General features: G+C 45.7%; 1 protein-coding gene across 6 annotated transcripts in view; it reads left to right on the forward strand.

Annotated features, from left to right (window-relative positions):
• Positions 1 to 3,268: 3,268 nt before the first annotated feature.
• Positions 3,269 to 19,119, forward strand: part of CDK8 (cyclin dependent kinase 8) — a gene marked incomplete at its 5' end in the record, with an annotated part of 72,676 nt that continues 56,825 nt past the window's right edge. For all 6 annotated transcript variants that reach the window (XR_014317109.1, XM_082755904.1, XM_082755905.1 and 3 more), the window contains one exon: positions 3,269 to 3,396. Coding sequence is in view for 5 of the 6 variants with exons in the window: in XM_082755904.1 (XP_082612030.1) it covers positions 3,269 to 3,396 (128 nt within the window). The remainder of the gene's footprint in view (positions 3,397 to 19,119) is intronic.

A 19,119-nucleotide genomic window follows, 5' to 3' on the forward strand; every position in this document is an offset into this window, starting at 1 on the left:
TTTTTTCATTCCCTACCTTGTTCTCCGCATTCTCCCCCACTCGAAGCGTAGGGCCGTGTAAATTTTTCACACCGGTTGCAAACCCTTTTACGAATCCCACACGATGCTGACAGCGTACACAAACTTTCCACAAAAAAAAAATAAAAAAGTTTTGTACACAAACTTTCCCTTCTGAGTTGCTTCTGCAGATTGCTCCCGACAGGTGCGTTTCACAACTCGTAGGAACTGTTAGCAAAAGGAGAGGATTTTGCAAGGATACCTTAGCTCTGTAAAAGCACCTCCTTCCTAGGATATCCAAACTGCTGATAATTTTGTTCAAATTTCCTTTCAGAAATACACAAAGTGTGCATATTTGTTATGCCACTGCTCTTGATGTAAAAGCGACCCCTCTGCAATGCGTGAGGTAAGGGGAAGAGCGAGGCTCTGGTGCCCAGGATGATAACCTCTGCTCCCCATTTTAACAACAAGCTCCAGGATTTGTTTATTCTGGTTGAGAAAAGGGTTTACAGACATGCTACATTTTGTTTTCTCGTTAGATTACCCTTCTTTTGTGCCAGTAACTGACTTCCACCAGACAAATTGACAGCGTGTGGGGGGGAGATTTTTAGCAATGCGGCTATGCGTGGGGCCACTCCTTTATATTGCGTGTATAAAAGAAACGAAACCCTTGTTGTTATTCAGGTTCCTTGCCACACCAGGAATAATTAGAGATTACCACATTATACTATGATTTCCCTGGCCTGGCATAATTAAAATAGTCTTTCCTGAGCACCAATTTTACTTTGGTAATAAAAGCCAGAGTACCTGCCTTGTATACAAAGTAATGCCTGGCTCTCTTAGAGAAAAAAAAATGGTTTCTTCCCACAAATTTCCTTTGCCTTGTTATTAAAATCTTTTTCTCTCATAGTCTGATGTTTAGCAATCACAGTCAAACACAAAAACTTCACTTCTATCAAGCCCATATACGGACTGCTCATCCAGAAGAAGGTTATAACATATTTTAGGAAAATAGATGAATAAACTCATATATCCTTACTCAAAGCTTCTACTGAAATACTCCTTTTTCGACTTTTTCTACTGACCTTCCCTACAGTGCAGAATTCTCTGTTCATTTTATATTCATGCTTCACAACAGTACAGTATAACTACGTGCAGTATTTGCTTATTTTATGCCACATAGTTAGCACAAAAATAACAACAGTAGATCTTTCTTTCCTCGATTATTATTATTATTGCACTGAAGGGATACTTTCCACAATAAAACACTTCCTCTGCAATAATAATAAAGGTAGCCTTTAGAGGGCAGCAAACCTCAGGCAATTACTATTTTTTTTTTCAAAGTAAATTCTGAAAGTCTGCTTTAATTTGATTGTTCAGTCTTTTAATTCCTTTAGAAAGTAACCTTATTAGATTTATTACATATGTAAGTAGAACCTTTTAATACATAACTTAATAACACAGTGCCTGGGTTGGGGGTCTTCAGTGGAACAATATCGATACTGAAAAATATTGGTAAGCTGCCAATATTTTGGGAGCTGAGCAGCGAGCACCAAGATGGTCACGGGCTGGAGCACGTCCATGTGGGAGACTGTGGGCACCAGGGCTTGTTCTGCTGGGAGAAGGGGCAGCCTGCCAGCACTGGCAAAGAAGACAGGGCCAGGCTTTTTGCCCAAGTGCACAGCGGGAGGAGAGGCTGTTGCCATACATTTGAAAGAAGGGATGTTTAGGGTAGGTATAAGGACAAGAATTTTCACCCTGAGGACAGTCAGGTCTGGAGAGGCTGTGGAATTTCCCTCCATGGAGGTTTTCAAGACAGAGCCTCAGGCAACCTGAATTTAAGAGTAACCCTGTTTAAAGAAAGATATTGAATTAGCAAACTTCCAGAGATCCCTTCCTATGATGCAGTTTGTTGAAATAATATAAAACAATAAAACAATATTAAATATTGGGGTTTCTTTTCCTACAGTAAGTCTCTTTTCAAGAAGAAGAAGGAGAAGGAGAAGAAGGAGAAGAAGAAGGGGAAGTAACCTAGGCAGAATTTTAAACATCTGTCAAGATCCTTTAGAACTGATTCTCTGGCTTCTTCAGGAGCATAAAGCAACCACACAGAGAGCTACTGAAGATGGTCACGCATCTGGCAAGCTGATGTCCCACTGCATTCTAACACAACTCTGCGCTATACCGGACCTGGATCCAAAGAACGGGTGGATGCTTGTTGGTAACTTGCACTCCTGCCAGAATCTAGGACACTTCACTAGTCGGATCAACGCTGTAGTTAAGTGCAAAATGCAGAATACTTCACTTTACAAACCAAACTGTTTGCAGGAGCAGCACTTCAGCTTTAAGTAAACTGCGATCCTAAATGCTGCCAGTGTTCTGCTGACACATCTGCACATCAGCAGCTGCAAGGTTTCCAGAAGATGTTCACACTGCTAGAATGATTGTTTTTCTTTACACACAGAAAAAGGGGGAAAAATAAAAAAGAAAGACCAACAAAGTGGACATTCTGGCGGCATGGGGACGTGTGATTGAGCATTGGTTGATACGAAGAGCCCGTGAGGGACCTTGGAAGGAGCCCCAGACTAAAACGTCTGTGCAAACAGAGCAACGCAGCAAAAAATGGATTTATATATTAGTTGTGAGTGGCATTTAACGCAGCTGGCAGGAAAAACTAACGAAAACAATGAACATTTTGCAGAGAAGGCGGCCCCTGCCCCCGGTCTGCTGAGCTCCCTTCATTCTCTGAGGACTACATTTCCCAGCGCGCCCCGCGCTCCCGCCGCCGGGACTACCACTCCCGTCATGCCCCGCGCCGCGCTGTGCCCTCCCCACCCACCGCACTACACTTCCCAGCATCCCCCGCGCCGCAAGGCATGCCGGGCCGGGCGAGGGGGCGGGGCCCCGGCGCCTTCCACGCGGCCGGCGGGCGGGCGGGGAGCAGGAGGAGGCGGCGGCGGCTCCGCGGCGGGGGTTTTGCGACGCCGCTTTGCGACAGTGCCGTCAGGCGTCGCGGCCGTATTCCGCCGGGGGAGAGACCGGCTGGGTGCCGCCGGGCGGGCGGGGAGCGGGGCTGGGGAGGGAGGCGGGGGGCGGCCCGGGGCCTTCCTCCTCCTCCTCCTCCTCCTCCTCCTCCTTTTCGTCGTCTTCCTCCTCCTCCTCCTCGTCCTCGTCCTGCTGCCGGGGGGGCGGGGGGTGCGCGGCTGCCTGTGGGGGGGGGCAGCGGCTGCTGCCCGGTGTGGTGGTGGCTGTGGGGGGGGGGGCGCCGAAGATGGACTATGACTTCAAGGTGAAGCTGACCGGCGAGCGGGAGCGGGTGGAGGACCTCTTCGAGTACGAGGGCTGCAAGGTGGGCAGGGGCACCTACGGGCACGTCTACAAAGCCAAGCGCAAGGACGGGTGAGTGAGGAGCCGTGTCTCTCCCCTTCTCCCCCCCCCCCCCAGTTCCGTGCTCCCTCCGCCCCATTTCTCACCCCGTGCCCCCTCTGGGGTCCCTTCGGTCCCTCCCAGCCCGGCCCTTCCCGTCCCGTCCCCTCCGTGTGCCGACGGCTTTTGTGACTCGCATCCCCGGCTGGAGGGGCGCTGGGGGAGCGAGGAGAGCTTAAAGCGCTCAGCCCCCCTTTGCAGAGCGGGGAGCGGCTCCTTTTTTTTTCTTTTATGGGGCTTTCCTGTCTGGGTTATCACTTGTAGGCACCATTTTAGGTGTTCCTGCCGGCTGCTGCTGGAGCCGCAGGCTGCTGGTCCTTGCAGGGCTCTCGGATGCGTTCAGGGATCGTTATTTGTGGCATTGCTTAGCACAGACTGGAGCAAACAAATTTCTCTGTGCGGATCCTGTAGAGAAAGACAGGGCGAACTGTCAGCCAGCTCCCACTAATCCCTGACATGGCACCAGAACAATAGCGAGTGGGAAGCAAAAGAAACCGGGGAGGCAGGGGCTGTGCTAACAGGTCCTAAATCCTGGGCTGCATCCACCCGCTATTCCGGGGAGCCTGGTGGCAGCGCTCTGTGCCCTGGCAGTGAAAGAAAGCCTCTTTGGGAAGTCTGGGCATCATTTCTACCTTTAGGTAAATAGCTGCCCGCAGCCTGCTTTAACTTCTCGCTGGAAATGGGAGCAGCTTCTTTCTCTGAAGCTTTCTCTCCAGCAGTGCTCGAGCCGTTGTCTGCAGCGGGACCGGCTGCGGCTTATCTCATCTGCTGATATTCATCGCAGCGCAGTTATTTCGGCGTGAATTGGGCTTGCTGCTATGAGTCAGCTAACCACTGCTGCTCGCACGGGTTGCCTCGGAATCCTGCAGGCTGTGTACAGCAGTCGCTCCCCAACTCGTCTGATTTCTTATTTATTTCATTCGGCAAAATTATCGGTCTGCTTGGTGATGGGAGGGAGAGCGTGGTCTGAGTTGGTGGTGGAGGTGGTGTTATTTCCAGAAATTCCAGGGAAATGGGATCGTGTGCTTCAAAAGGAGAATTAGAGGGGGATTTGAAGCAGAATTTCTTGTGTTCTCCAAGTGCATGTGATTTTTAAATCCTCTCTCTCCAGGAGGGTGAGGGAATCAAGATACGGTGTTTAACACCACTTTAACAGCAGACTGCTGAGCTGCAATTACTGTCTCCTTTTTTTTTTTTGCCTTATTGTTCCCTTAGTGCTTCCTTTCCTGCCCCTTTCCTTGCCAGCTATCTGCAAACTCTCTTTCAAATATGCCTTCAGACAATCTCTGAAACATTTAAGACGTAGATATCTGTGGGTATTTTTATGGCTTATGCTATAGCTGCAGATAGGTGATGCTGAATCGAATGGCTGGAATTAGGCTCGAGGTAAAAGATTCCATTTTGATTCCCGTATCAAAAAGAGATTGCAAAAGCAAACCCAGACTAGCAGTTCAGTTTCCTGATAACGTGCCTGTTGCAGCAGTGGGTGTGTGAAAGGTAGAGTACCCCGCTTGTGCGTTGTTACATGCCAGACAGCGCTGTTTAAACACCCCCCAAACGTTTCATGCTGCCGGAGGAATAAACAACCCCCTCGTTTGGTCGAGCTCACGCAGCTCCAACTTTCTCCATGCGTTAAGCTGTTTGCTGTCTTCTGCTTGAACTTGCATGGGTTTTTTTCCTGTGAAGATGTGCATTTGCCTTGAACTGCATTATATAATTCTAAATCTTATTTAAAATAACCAAGTTCTATGTCTGTTAAAACGCATCACGTGTTTTAGGGTACTTTGAAGTTGTACCTCAGGACTGCAAATGTTTTGTTAGAAATACTGAGGCTGCTCTTTCTGAAGTGACATTCTACTTGTGGATATGCAATGAACAGAACAATTACAGAGGAGAGCTGTGTTTGAGTAGTGCTCTTTGTGTGAATCTGTGTCCAAAAGCTCTTGGTGATGAGGATCCAGGTTACGTGTCCTAGCTCGAGGAAGGCAACTGGACGTCCTCTGAGCTACAGGGGGGTCTTTTGGGGACAGGTAGGCAGCCATCTCATCTTCAGGCACTGAGAATGCTTTTAAAAGGAGCAGAGAGTTCATGGGTGACCTGATGAGGGCATAGCCCAGCTTTTGGCCCCGCTCTGACACAACAGCTGCAGCCGTGCTGTGCCCTTTGCCATGAAGTGGGGCTTTGGGCCAGGCTTAGTGTGTCGAGAACATCCAAGGGGAATCTCCAGGCGCAGTTCCACGCGTGTTTGGTAGGTATTCAGGCCCAGTGCCTGACCCTGTTGGCCCTCACCAGCCTCAGTGTTACAGCCGAGCTCCGCGTGGTGCTTTGCCCGTGGCAAAACTGCGTGTGGTTCTCCACTTTTCACTTCAATTCCTTCTGTTAGGAAGTTTGTCATCTCTGTGGCTGAAGAGAGCCTTCCTGGCTTTGTGTCGAGCAGCGCTGCCTCTCCGATCCGTGCAGGACCTGCAGCAGGCTCTGAGACGAGCCAGGATGGTGTTAGAGCAGCAAGGGACAGGAGAAGGCACCAGACTTTGGATCAAGAAACCGATCCTCTTGTGTCTGGTGGCACTGGGGCAGTTCACTTTTATTGTCTAGAGAGCTCCAGTTACTTCCTGCAAAAAAATCTGCTTTGTGTGCCTCCTGGGTGCTTAAAAATGTTGCTCAGCCCAGGTTTTAAAGCTTTTTTTGACTTACGCAGGAACAGAAAAATACACCCGCATTTTTTAAGCCTGTTGGGCTGTCACAGAGACGTGAAGGGCTTTGCTTATTTAATTGACCAGATCAGGCTCCTCCAAAGTTGATCAGGAACCGGCTCCCAGGTATTTGCCTCGGTGCACCAAAGCGGTGGGACGCTAGAGGGCTCGCAGGGGAAGCGTGGGCTCCCTGCCTGCTCCAGCACCCGCGGCAGGCACTTTGCTGCGCTGTCAGGCTCTGCTTTCTGCGCCAGTGGCAGCGAGCTGATACCTAAGTGGCAGCTCGTGTCATGGGATTGATCTTGCACTGTATTTTCCCTTGCTTCCCCTTCAGTTTTCAGCAGGCAGCTGCAGTCTGAAGTCGAGCAGGGATGCCGGTTTCGGTGGTGATTTGGAGCACTGCCAAATATTCTTTTTTTTTCTCTGCTTATCGGCTGTGGTTTGGATGAGAGTAAGAAGCTATTGAGCGTCGCTCTTAGGCAACGTCTAGCTCTTTAATTACAACAGCCAAAAAATGATATAATTGAAGATCTCAGACTGGAGCGATAGCCCCCAGTGCGTTACTGGAAGCTAACGTGGAAGCTAAGTCGTATAAAATAACCAACAGTTTGGGTAAGAGGTGGTGATGCCGCTCTGGTTTCATAGAACTTGAACAATTTTTTTCTGAACAGTAAAATAAATAAATAAATAAAATTAATCCAACATAGAAAAACTGTGCAACCTGTTGTCAAAGGGGAAGTGCAGAGGAGTCGAGAGCCTTTGGTTGCTTGAGGGATTTTGCTTTCAGAAGTTCTTGGCCTTTCATAAGGTTGACACTGAAAGAGTTTAAGCCTGTTCCAGGTTGTATTTACCAAGTTATCACAACTGATTTCTAGCAAGAGGAACAAGGAGTTTGGGAGTGCAATGAAGAGGCCAGAGGGGGAATTATGCTCACAGGAAGTGCAGTAACAGGTCAAGACTTAGAACTTCTTGCTTCTCCCTGCATTGAGGAGTTGTGCTGTGAAGTTCATACCCCTAGTTTTTGGTATAACCTGCTGAACAGCTCATCTTCTGCTCTCCAGACATCCTTTTTTGTCTGTGGTTGTATCTGCGTGCTGCGGTGTGCCAGCCCCAGCTCCCTGCAGCAGCAGCTGATGCCTGTTGTGCGTGCGGTGAGAGCCGCAGCCGGCACGCGAGCTCCTGGCTGCTGCCTCCACGACGAGCAGTGCAGAATTCGGGGGTGCCGCAGGCTGGTGGTGCCCCTGTGACATGTCCAAGTTACCTTGGTGAAGTGTGTGCCCCAAATCTCTTCTGGATCCGTTACCACAGTCGTTAGAAAGCTCCTAATTAAACTCTTATCTGTATAATGAGACGTGCACTGTGCTGCACGGTGTCTTGGGCTCCTTAGTTTTTCTTGTGAAGTGCTCTCCTAACTCATTTCCCATCTGCTTCCTGCCCTTCTCTCCCTGGCAGGTGGCTCCAGGGCTCTGAGGTCAGTTGAGCAGCCTGCTACCTGAGTCCTTCTTGTCCCCGATGTCCTGATTCGTTTGGGGAACCCACGCGAAGGTGGAGCTGGCACAGCCTCCAGGGGATGTTTCATTGCTACCTGAAGCCATTGGCAAGGAGGGTGTGGGAGCTGTTACAGAAGAGCAGATCTGTATCTGCTTTTTCCTGGATTAGGAATGAGAACAATACAAAATGTAAATAATGTGGCCGTGTACTGCTGCGCTTGGTTTCTTGTGAGGGAATAGAGAATAGCTGAGGGTGCTGGTTGTGGAGGAGGTGCATTTCCTGGAGAAGGATGTTCTTGGAGAAATGATGAGGCGGTGTGCTCGCTCTAGCTCGTGCTCTTCTTTGATTCCCACGTTTTAAGACTCTTAGAAATTAAATAAATAAATACAACAAAACAACTGAGAACCTTTATTACCTGAAATCTGAGGAGCTCTACCACGGAGGCTGTAAGGCAGGAATAAAAATGAAGAGACTTCAGCCCCTAGGACAGCCTTCAGTCAGTTACCCGTAGAGCAACATCTGAGGCTCTGCCTCAGGGAATGAACGGGGAGGGAGAGGTGAGTCAGGAGTCCGGCTATGGGAGCGGGAAGACAAATCCTTCAGCTCGCTCCCAGCTGCTGGGTTCTGAGCAGCCCAACAGGAATTATGGAAAAACCCCAGGAACAACCAAAAAAAAAACCAACACTGTAAGTAAGCGCAGCGCAGGTGATTCCCTGAGTAGCAGCAGTTCTGTAGTGAACAGGCTGAAAGCAGACCCTGAGAAAGCGTTTCTTGACATCTGATCGAGCTTAATAACACTGAAGGGACTGTGGTGAGCCTTTCGTGCCTCTCTTGCATCTGCAGGAGCCTTTCTGGCCAGGGCAGGTTCTAAAAGAGCGACCTCAGGTGGGTCAATATCCGCCTGTAGGACCTGGTTTGTTCTAAGCAGTACAGCTTGTGGTCGCTGGCGCCTGCGATAAGGGCTCTGCGGAAAGCACAGCTCGCAAATCAAGATCAAACCCGACCACACAAAGGGGCCCGGGGCGGCAGCCTCGCTCAGAACCTAACTCTGACACTGAGCGAGCTCAGGGTTGCTGCGTGGAGTCGCTGTGCAACCGGCTGCTGGAAACAGCGAGGAGCAGGTTGGTAACATCATAAAGTACTCCGAGATGTGGACTCGGATTTGATGTAGATGGTGTGAATCAGTTCACTTCCCTCTGTTAAATTAAGCCTTAGAAATGCCTTTCAAGGTTCAATACAGGCATTTTTATCTAAGTTTGTTTAAATAAGGTAATGAGGCTGAGGCAGGAGCATGAAGATCCTTGTCTTTGTTGTGAATAAAAGCCTCACTGGTAAGTGGTGGCGGGGCAAAGCGTGGTGTGCTTACCTCAGGATTTGCAGGAGGAAGTCTCCAAATCAGGATTAAAGCTGCAGAGATGTTCTTGAAAGGACAAAACGTTCAGGAGAACACAGTGATTTTTCTCAAGTACAGCTGGTAGCCAAAACATCCAAAATTCAAGTCAGGCTTGGAAAAAAACCCGCGCCTGTTCTGTGAACGTGGAAGCACACAGCTAAAGGTCACTGGAACAATCTGCCTGTTTTTCTGGGAGTGCTCCGTTCTGTGTGCCTCTAACACCTTGTGTACAAGATGTTGACATTTGAATAAAGGACACTTGAGAATTGTAGTAAAAAAAAAAAAAAAAAAAAAAGCCTCAATTCATTACTGGGTGTGTGAATACCGTGTGCAACTGGGAGCTCGGCCTACAAAGGGCTCTGGATTGCGCTCAATCCCCTGATTGCCCCTTGTGTTTCTGGCCTGGATGTGGTTCCTGGGAAAGCCAGGACCTCATCCTGCGAGGGAGGGGCCTTGCTGCAGGTGTGCTTGCAATTACAGACACTGGATAATCCCCCAGTGAAGCCTCCGAAAATCAGGTTTCATGACCCGTGTTGTTCTCACGGAGCTACTGTGCGAGGTACGGAGCATGGGAAGAGAAATGGAGAAAGCTCTGCCTGCCGGGCTCCAGGACAGCGAGGCTGCAAGTGTGTAACTCGAATCTTATCTAACTTTCTGTATTTGAGCTGTCTGCTGTCCCAGCTCTTTGCTTTTTGAGTGAACGTCAGTCCTGTTTGAGCAGGGTTGAACAAAACAACCCCTCATGAGGAAATGTGCTCTCGCTGCCATTTGCTCTGAGGTTCATTCAGGTCTCTGTTAGCTTCCAGGTGAGGTTTTTACGACTGCCAGATGAGTGTCAGATAACCAAATGCTCAATTCAGAAACAAAAAAGGACCTACTGCAACACTGAACCTATGTGGGTAGAATCCCAGGCACATGTAAGGGGGAAAATAGCATTGGGTCTGCGTTTCCATCAGCCTGTGTGAGACCAGAGTGGCTGCAAAGCAGAAAATAGTCACGAATGGCTTGTTCGACTAATTTAGGCAGATGGAGAGACACCAAGAAAAACTTTGGGCTGGTGAGTAACGAAACAGCCGGTCAGGGGACATGCAGCAGGAGAATCACCTTGCAGCTTGGCCTGCAGTGCAATGGGAGGGCAGATTCAAGCTCTTGCCACCGAGGGCTGTGACAGACACGTTTTGTGCTTTGCTCCTGGAAGGATGCTGAGTCTGAACGAGGCTAAGAAAGCCGCTGAAGTACCACTTAACTTCGTGCGTTTCTTTATTGGAAAGGGGGTGGTGATGGGAAGATACAGCTGCTTAAAGCTGGAGGAGCCGAAAAGGTGAAACGTTGCAAGCTGCCTGGGGACAGCTTTGGAAGCTCAGTGGCTCTCAGTGGCTGTGTATTGCTCACCAAGATGCTCTACCAGCAATTAAAGTACCTGACGTGGCCCAACAGAATACAGGAAGCCCTTGGCACTAAGAGTATATTCTCTGAACAATTAAATCAAAAATTAAATGATGAATATTGAGAAGAATGACAGTAATGGTAGGCTAAGTATAAAGACATGATGGGATAGCCACTTGGCAACCCCCTCCCTCTCCCATAACCCCCTCAAAGCCCAAATCCCAGTCTTGAAAACCTACTTGAAGGGCATGAGGGCATGGCATTCTGCTCCCATTTTCTCCTCCCTTTTCTGATCAATCTGTAGGATGACACAATCTGTAGCACCAGGGGATCGCTGAGCTGCAGGAGGGGTGTCTTGAGGAGGTGAAAAGACAGCAAGAAACGAGCTTTGTTTTTGTCAGGGCTTTATGAAAGAACTTAAAAGTTAAGGTAAGGAATGCACCAGATCCCAAAAGGCAGTGTTTGGAGAAGGGGCTGCTTGAACAAACTGATGTGAGTAGTCACTAGTCAACATGAGGCACGTTCACATGGGTGAAGGAGCTCGGAAATGAAATAAGCAGGTAATTAACTGGGATGTATAACTCAGTGCTTTGACTTAAGCTGTAGAAGGCTGGAAAGGGCAATGGTGACTTTTTTTTTTTTTTTTAATAAAAATAGTGAAATAGTGGAAACTACCTGCCAGAAAGGTGGACCAGCAGCAGAGGCAGTGGAGATGTGAAAGGTTCTGAGGTGAGGAGACATCAGCTTTATATAGGAACAGGCTGAGGCAATGCAGTTGATGGAAAGGGACCTTATTAAACACTTTTTGGAAATCCAGGAAGATTCCAAAGGCTAAAACTAACCATAAGCACCTTCTCTGGGTAGAGAAACAGCCAAAGTTTAGGAATTAACGGGGCCGTTAATAGTATCTCCTAGAAACTGGGCTGCTCAGAAGTTTTTAGGTTGTTTGGAAATCCCTTGTTGTGAACAGCTGGGAAGCAGCTTGGCTGGTGATGGCTCTTTGGGGTGGTTGTGGAGGCTTGGGGAAGGGCTTTGTGATGGTAAGGGCGGTAATAAATGATGTGCTGGTGTGAAGTGATCCACATGCAAAAATGGTTCTTGACTCGCACAGCGCTGGCCTCTGATTTTATTATTCCTTAAGAGTTTTTTTGGGGTTTGTAATGATGGTTTTGTGCAAGTGCCAGCTCAGCGCAAGTAATTTTTAAAAAGCAGGGAGTCACGGGACTTATTGGCAGTGATGGAGAACAAAATGTCACGGTTACTGTAAATCCTGTTCTTGGTATTGGAGGCAGCAGCTTCGGCTTTCTCAAGTGCTACAGACACCGAGGTGACTTCAGAGGGGTTAGAGAGAAGAAAAGGTAAATGAAGTCCAGCAATATTTTCCTTTAAAAAGAAGAGAGAGGTACCTCGTGTAGTGCTTTATGTAAAAGTAGGGTTGAAGCTGCTGCGTGTTTTAATAAAGCAGCTCGGGGTTTTTACAGTCAGGAGCGAGGTACTGGTGCTTGCCCTTCGGTGCAGGATTTCTCTGAGTGCTGCGGTTGGTTTTGTCATAGAAGCAAGCCTTGTGATTGTGCTGTGTGAAAACTTAGATTTTAGGCTGGCTGTGAAACAATAATTTTGTGGGAGAAAGGAGAAAAAGGCCCTTAACTGCACCCCAGGCACTGTGGCCTCTTCAGGTACTCTGTGTTGGAGCTGGTTGCAAGAATAGGTGGAAGGCTGTGGTTTGTAGTGTGTTCTTTTTGTTTGTTTGTTTGCCTTTGCCTCAAATTTTACCAATTTGAGAAAGAGGAAAGTAGGCAGAGAGGTAACTTCCCCTTCTGTGCCATCTCTGCCTCTCCTCATCCATCCCCTCCTTGCCTTTTGCTCTTACCACGTGCTGTGTTGCGGGTTTGGGGATACCCTTCTCATACCCTACTAGGGTAGACTAACAGGATTTATTATTCCAGGAGTGAAGGTAGCTTGTTGCTGGTTGCAGGGGATGAATCTGCTGGTGGAGGAGCGTGGCACAGGCTTGAGCTGTCCTAGAGAGGGGTTTTGTGGCGAGGAGCAGGAAGGGAGGGATGTCAAGGAAAGGCTTTTCGTTTGACAGCAGCAAATTCTTGGGTGGGAAGAGCCCCATGTGTAGTGTAGCATTGAATTTACTGCTCTGCTTTGATCTTCTTGCCAAACTGCGTGTTGTGGCAAAAGTTTTTAATTTAAAAGAACACAAAGAACAAAAGGAACGAAGTGAATTGCTAATTGCCATTCACCGCACAGCATTAGCTGTCTCTCCGAAGTGTTATTTATTGGCTTGCTGCGGATGGGTTTTCCTCCAGCTGTGGGCAGTGACCTTTTCTTTCTCCACAAAAGGTCTGATTGCTGCGGGATTTGTTCTGAAATAGAAAATAGTCTCTGCACAAGCCTTTCTCTCTGATAAAAATGATGGTGCTGTTCTGGCATATCAGTGGTACCATGTTCTGGAAGTATTTTGGTGCTGGAAGAAGTGCAGGTGCCTGAGTTAGCCCTCTGCTTGAGACATTTACTTCTGCTAGAGCATCTTGCTCTGCAATGCTTCCATTGTGCCAATGTTTTGGTGAGTAATGAGGCTTTTTATTTTTACGTGACATGCTGCAAATTTTGTTGTGAGCCCATGAAGTGGGCTTCATTCCCAAGCTGTGTTCCTTGTATGCTTTAATCTTTTGTCAAGGTTTCTTTGTCTTTTTCTCCAAGCACACTCCATATAAAAATTGCATAGTAAAGTCTGTGCAAGACTGAGTCATGCTGATAGACTTCTTTCAGGATAAAATGTGTGTTTCTGGGGTGGAAGGCAAGTAGCAGATAGAAAGAAATGCAGAGACTGCCTTCTTTTCTCCCTACCTTTGAATATACTGTTTTACCTGCTTGCATTTATTGTGAATCAGGGATGTATCTTAAAGAAAAAAAAAAAAGCAGGGTTTTGAAATAATACTGTAGAAACATATCTTTAATTTTCTACTTTGCTAGATTCTTTAGTATTTAAGTGATTTTTCATTTAGTCCTTAAAATTTAATTAAACTAGAAATTATAGACAATCTGAGTGTAGTATTAAGGTAGCTATATCTGCATGTTGACTCTCTGAAGCAAAAATAAGGAAAAGGGAAAACAGTAAAACTAAGATTTCAATATGATATTTCTGTCAATAGTTTCTGAGCTTTGAAATGTATTTAAGGGTAATGATATGTTTATCCAAACACTTCTTAACTCTTCAAAACTTAACGTGTTCATCCATCACACTGATCGAAACTTGGAGGAAATGATACTGATGCTGAGGAAAATGAAGATGTGCTCCTGGAAATACATCCTAGGAGAGAGGGGTTGTGCAGGTGCTGTGGTCTTGTAGGTCTAGACCAGAACTGAACGTGGTGGAGGAACCAAGCCAGGTGAATCTGGGAAGCAGGTGCTGATGATGCTGGCAGTCACCCTGTTAGAAGGGATGTGAGGTGCTGCTTTTAGTGGTGAGCACAAGTAAATAGCAAATAAAATATCTTAATGTCCTGTGAACTGAATTTATCTGTGTCTGCAGATCAACGAGTAGGAACCATTCTTTATTCTTTACCTGCAGGAAACTTCGTAGAGGAGGCAACAGTTGTGAGCTACTCTTCTGAGCTGAAATCCTCTACAAAGTAGCTTTTTTGATTGGTTTGCATTATTATCCTTTATCATTTATTAATACGTAAGAGGCTTTCATAACAGAATCTGTTTATCTGATTTTTGACAGATATTTTCTGTGCAGGGAGCAAGCAAGTATCTACGATGGGATAAACTTTAAGCTGGCTGAAAATACATTTAAATACTCTGGGCTTGAATAAATCTGAACTTTCCAACACAACCAGGCTTTGGCTGTGTGGCTGAAAGTTTGTAACGCAGAAGATAGCGTTGACTTGTTCTCTGTAAGTTTAGTATATGCTATAAGACTATTCTATTTTTCAAAACGTTTTTAAATTAAGTCAAATGATGAACCAGGAATTTAACCTCACGTTTATCTTCTGGTATTGCTTTATCCAACTTGTTTTAGGTAATATAATTGAAATGTTTTTCATTTTTTTTCCTGCTCTTGAAACAACAGCAGAAAAAAACCAAACAAGTGTCCCTTAGAAAATTAAGTCTTTTTAGAATACTTTCATTTTGGAATGATATTTGTAGAGAGAATCAGTACAAGTAAAATCACTTTAAAGTGACCCTCAAACAGCTCGAAGTGAATGATAAAGTTGCAGGTGATTTTGTTGCCCAATTTTGAAGTCATCTTTAGCCATGTTGAACTTTTCCACTAATTAGAACTGTTTCTGCAGCAGATACAGTGCCCAGCTGTGGCTTTTGGCATGGGTGAACGCACTGCCTCGTGCTGCCTTGGAAGGCACGTAGGGGTTAGAAGATGAACCACGTTCATCCTGCCTGTGGATGAAGCAGCTCTGCCTCTGCTGTGTCTGCTTGCTCTCTTCCCTTGGACAGCCTCATTGCTCATCCGAGCATTCAGCGGTGCCTTTCAGCTCTAATGGGGCAGAAGACATACAAAATAATACCTGTAAACAGTTTGCCACACTCTGAATAAGCCCATCTCCAGCTGAACCCTGGCTCCAGCACAAAGGACAGGGGAACATGCGTGGGGCTGAAGGTGGGATTCCTGCAGCACCAAGCCCCTGACTCACATCAGGCTGTTGTGCACACCTTTGCTGTGAGCTTTCAGTTCCTGCTGTAATGTAATTTAAAAACACTTAAATGTATGAAATGTAATAGGCTTTTTGAAAATGGGATTACAAGCAGGTGAAGTGATTATCATTGCATCACTGTTAGTTCAGGCTTTTTATTTTTTAGAGAATCAAGATTTTTCTCAAGTTTCTCTGAAGGTACAGGATCATCAATCAGCCTTGCTGTGTGCACTAATTATTTTGACAGAAGTTTGGACTCAGTGTGCTTTCTGGCAAGTCAGGTGTCTATGATGTAGCTTCCCAAACTTCGTACCATTTGTACCAAGCACGTAATACTTATTTTTTATATGGTTTATGCTCTGCTGATGCTTGTCATCTGCATTACTCTATTGTTGGTCTCTGCCCTCACCGACCTGTTGTGTCTAACACTGCCTAAAGAGTAGATCCTGAGCTTGTTTCGGTTTGTCAGTTGGATCATAAATCTGAGCAGACTTACTACTCTGGTCCTCAGTTATTGAGGCTGTTTGTCTTGGATGTGCTCAAGTAAGTCTATTTCTAGAGTGCTCTGACCTTGTCAGCACACAGTGGTCTTCGGGGATGTAAGTTGACTTCCCTGAGGGGTGAAAGGGTTTTGTTTGGTCTCTGGTTCGGTGTGTAAGCTCAAAGCACACCGGTAAGTTTGTGGAATCTGTCAAAGCCATTGAATTCCAGTAGGTGAAATGGCAAGGCTACTCAGTGCCATAAATGGCATCAGAAGGGGAAAAAGGTAATTCTAGAAGTTTTTCCTTCCAAGTAACCAGTTGAAAGGGCAGACCAGCACCCATATCTTTCTGGGCCTTCCAGAGAGCAAGGTGTTATTTTGGTGCCTATGTAAGTGGTTGTGTATACAGCAGTTCTCCTGGTGTTTGGTATACATGTGTAAATCTTTTAAAGATTTAATCCATAATACTTCTTCACTGGATGTCAAACGTACTAGGCTGATTTTCAAGTCAGATTTTTGAATCAAATGAAAGCAACAAAGCCCACCACCATTGCTATGGCTTGGGGCAGGAAGCAGGGAATGATTTTGCCATGTGAAAATGCCAAATAGGTGTCCTGAAGGTTAGTTTTCTGTCATAAATGGTTCATTCTCATCTTCTAACCTACAGCTGTGTGATGGCTAAGTTCTTCAGCCCATCTCAAATCTACAAATTCAGTAGGGCCATAACTTATACTGAAATTAAGCAGAGTAAATATTTCTTCTCCTCCTCCCCTAACTTGAATGCTACAATTTAATTCCATGTTATCTTGTTCTTATTTGTAGTTTAAATTTGATCTTTGCTGTTCAACACAATTCTGATGTTTGTAGGTATAATAAAACCCTTCAGTTTCCACGTGATTTATTGAGGTTCTAGTCGGTAGTGGAGCATTTCATATTTCTTGCCTTTCTTCCTAGCAAATATGAAAGCTCTGTTCCCAGTTTTGCTGTTAATAGTGAGGATGTTCAGCTGGTTGCTGTTCAGGGGTCAGTGTTGCTTGGTGTTCACCTGGGTAAGTTGGTCAAGACCAAGATGTTTTGTAGCACAAATTCACCTAGTAAAATCCAAGCTGCTATATTTAAGGCATTCAGAGAAATTTTTGGATTAATGCTGCTGAGGCTGAACCACTCCTACACTACTACAACAGCTGTACTTACTCAGGGTGTTTCACTTCTATTCCTAGTGATGTTAATGGAATTCTCAACGGTAGAATTAAAAAAAAAAATCATGTTTTGTTAGCATGCTTGTCTTTTAATTATCGGGATTTTCATATTCTTTAGGGAATAAGAACCATAAAGAATTAACGGGTTCATTAGTTTTCTACAGAATAGATGCTGCATTTATAGTTCCCCGTGGTAGCTTTAAGGCAGTAGAAACTGTTTCCCTCGGATGTTTGTCAGGCTTTGAATTTCCTTGTTTTTAAAGAAAAATTGTTCCTAAGTTTTACACCAGTTAATTTCGTATTTGAGATTTCAGACCATAACACAAACTTGGATTAATGACCATTGATTTTCAGGCTGCTTTTCTTCGTTCTGCTGTTTTACAGCTTTACCAGCCTTCCTATGCATGCTGTTAGGCAGAGCATCTGCCAAAGTTACTTAACGTCTTATTATTAGGCAACTGAGGAAGTGGACAGGTTTTCCCAACAGGATCTTTCTGTTAAAAAGAAGAAATTTACAGTCGAATTATAATTCAAGTCTTCCTTGGCTATTAAAATGCAAGCTGCTAAATAGCCAATGCTGCTGTTTAGTTAGCTGTGGAAGATGCTTATAAATATTTTATTTTTCTTTTTTTGTTTCCTGCCTTGTCACCCTGAACATATTTTAATTTTCAAAGAGTGCAATTGCCCATGTCCAAAACCACAGAGAGGCCTTTTGGGCTTTGTTTTGATGAAAACAGCCTCTGGTCAATATATTTTGGAAGTTGCCTAAAATAAGGTTTGTCACTTTGACCTTTCCTTGGATTTCATAGCACTTTTGTAAATTCCTATCCCTCCATTAGAAAACTATTCCCCCAATTCCCATGGCTCCAAGGAATTCTAGGAAGTTTATGTGAATAAAACTCAGCTTGGCTTAACAGAATTTGGGGTTTTTGTCCTTGGATGAATGGAGTAGCTGATACTGATGGTGCAGGGGTAACCACATCAGGTTGCTGGGCTCAGCCTAGAACAGATGCTAGAGGATTAAGAGTTGATTGAGTGCTTTGTAGCTCAACTACATGTGCATCAGCTAGAGAACTCAAGTCCTAAGCCTGGTTGTTTTTTCGGGTTCTGGAAGAGAGTGCGATGATTAAAATGTGCCTTACCCCCAAACTTTAGTTCCTTTTTCTTTATCCTGTGGTTATGTTTCCTCTACAGTGGATGAGTAGGTGGAGAACAGGGCAGAGACTGCTTGCTGTGAGTACAGGAGCGCAGCAAACTGGCAAGAGGGAAGAGCAAATTAGCAAGTGGTTAACTCCAGGTGGCTGTCAGGGCAGAGCGTGGCTGGACACAGGATCTCTGGATCTCAGATCTGCAGCTGCCTTTCCATGTTAAGAGTTAATTTTCCTCACTAACTTTTTTTTTTCATCCACTGTGAGTATCCTCTTGTAAGGAGAAAAGTGGTTTGTTCTTAACCCCACGGCAAATTTCCGTGTTAAAGTGATGGTTGTAAAAGGCTCAACATGCGCAAATGAGTGTTTGCTTCCAGTTTTGTTCTAGGAAACAGCTGAAGTCTCTTTTTTGAAGAATTCCCAGAGCAAGTCTGCCATCTGCGATGGAAAATTTGAATCCGACTTCTAATTTGGCAAGAATTGGATTGGCTAAAAATAGAATTTCACACTCGTAAACGGGAGGCGGCCTGAACTGCAGTCAGTGCTACCTGAAATGCTCGTGATGATGGCAGTCGTGTGGCAGCACTTCTCTCTGTGCTGAGTTCTTCAAACCCCACAAAACGGGAACAGGCAAGCAGGCAGGTCACTGAGTAGCCTCTGGTCACACCAATTTTGCTCCACGATCTGACGCTGGGAGTGCTTGTAATGGCAGCAGTGGTGTGGCAGTGCTGCTCACGGGGTGGGGATCTGCTCAAATACCTTGAAACCGAGTCTATAAACAAATAGGGCAATGAGAATAACCTCCTGTCCAGTCCGTTTTGCTTCATATTTATATCTGATGATGGTTCTGAGCTGTTGCCAGCGAAGGGAGGTAGGAAAAGACAAGGAAATCTTTCCAGCTAAAAAATTGTTTCACCAATCCACCATAAATGTGTGTAACTTCATTTCAACTCCACTTATGCTTTTGATCCTTACAACAGTGTCATTGTTAGGTACAGTTCAATGATGTGCTTAATAACAATTTCTTGTTTTCAGGCTTCATGCAGCTAGTTTTCCTGTAAGGTGAGGAACAGGGAATTATTCCCTACTCACACCTCCTCTGGTCACATATGAATGAGTTTGTGCTCAGTATTGGCTCTCTTTCTTTTCCAAATCAGGGCTTTTTAAGTTTTATTTTTATAAAATGGAAGCTTTTTAATGTCTCCTGTCTTTGTCCTCCTTACTCTTTTTTTCCCCGTTTG

This window comes from Aythya marila (genome assembly GCF_965140915.1).
Source record: "Aythya marila genome assembly, chromosome: 1".
Lineage (NCBI taxonomy): Eukaryota > Metazoa > Chordata > Aves > Anseriformes > Anatidae > Aythya > Aythya marila.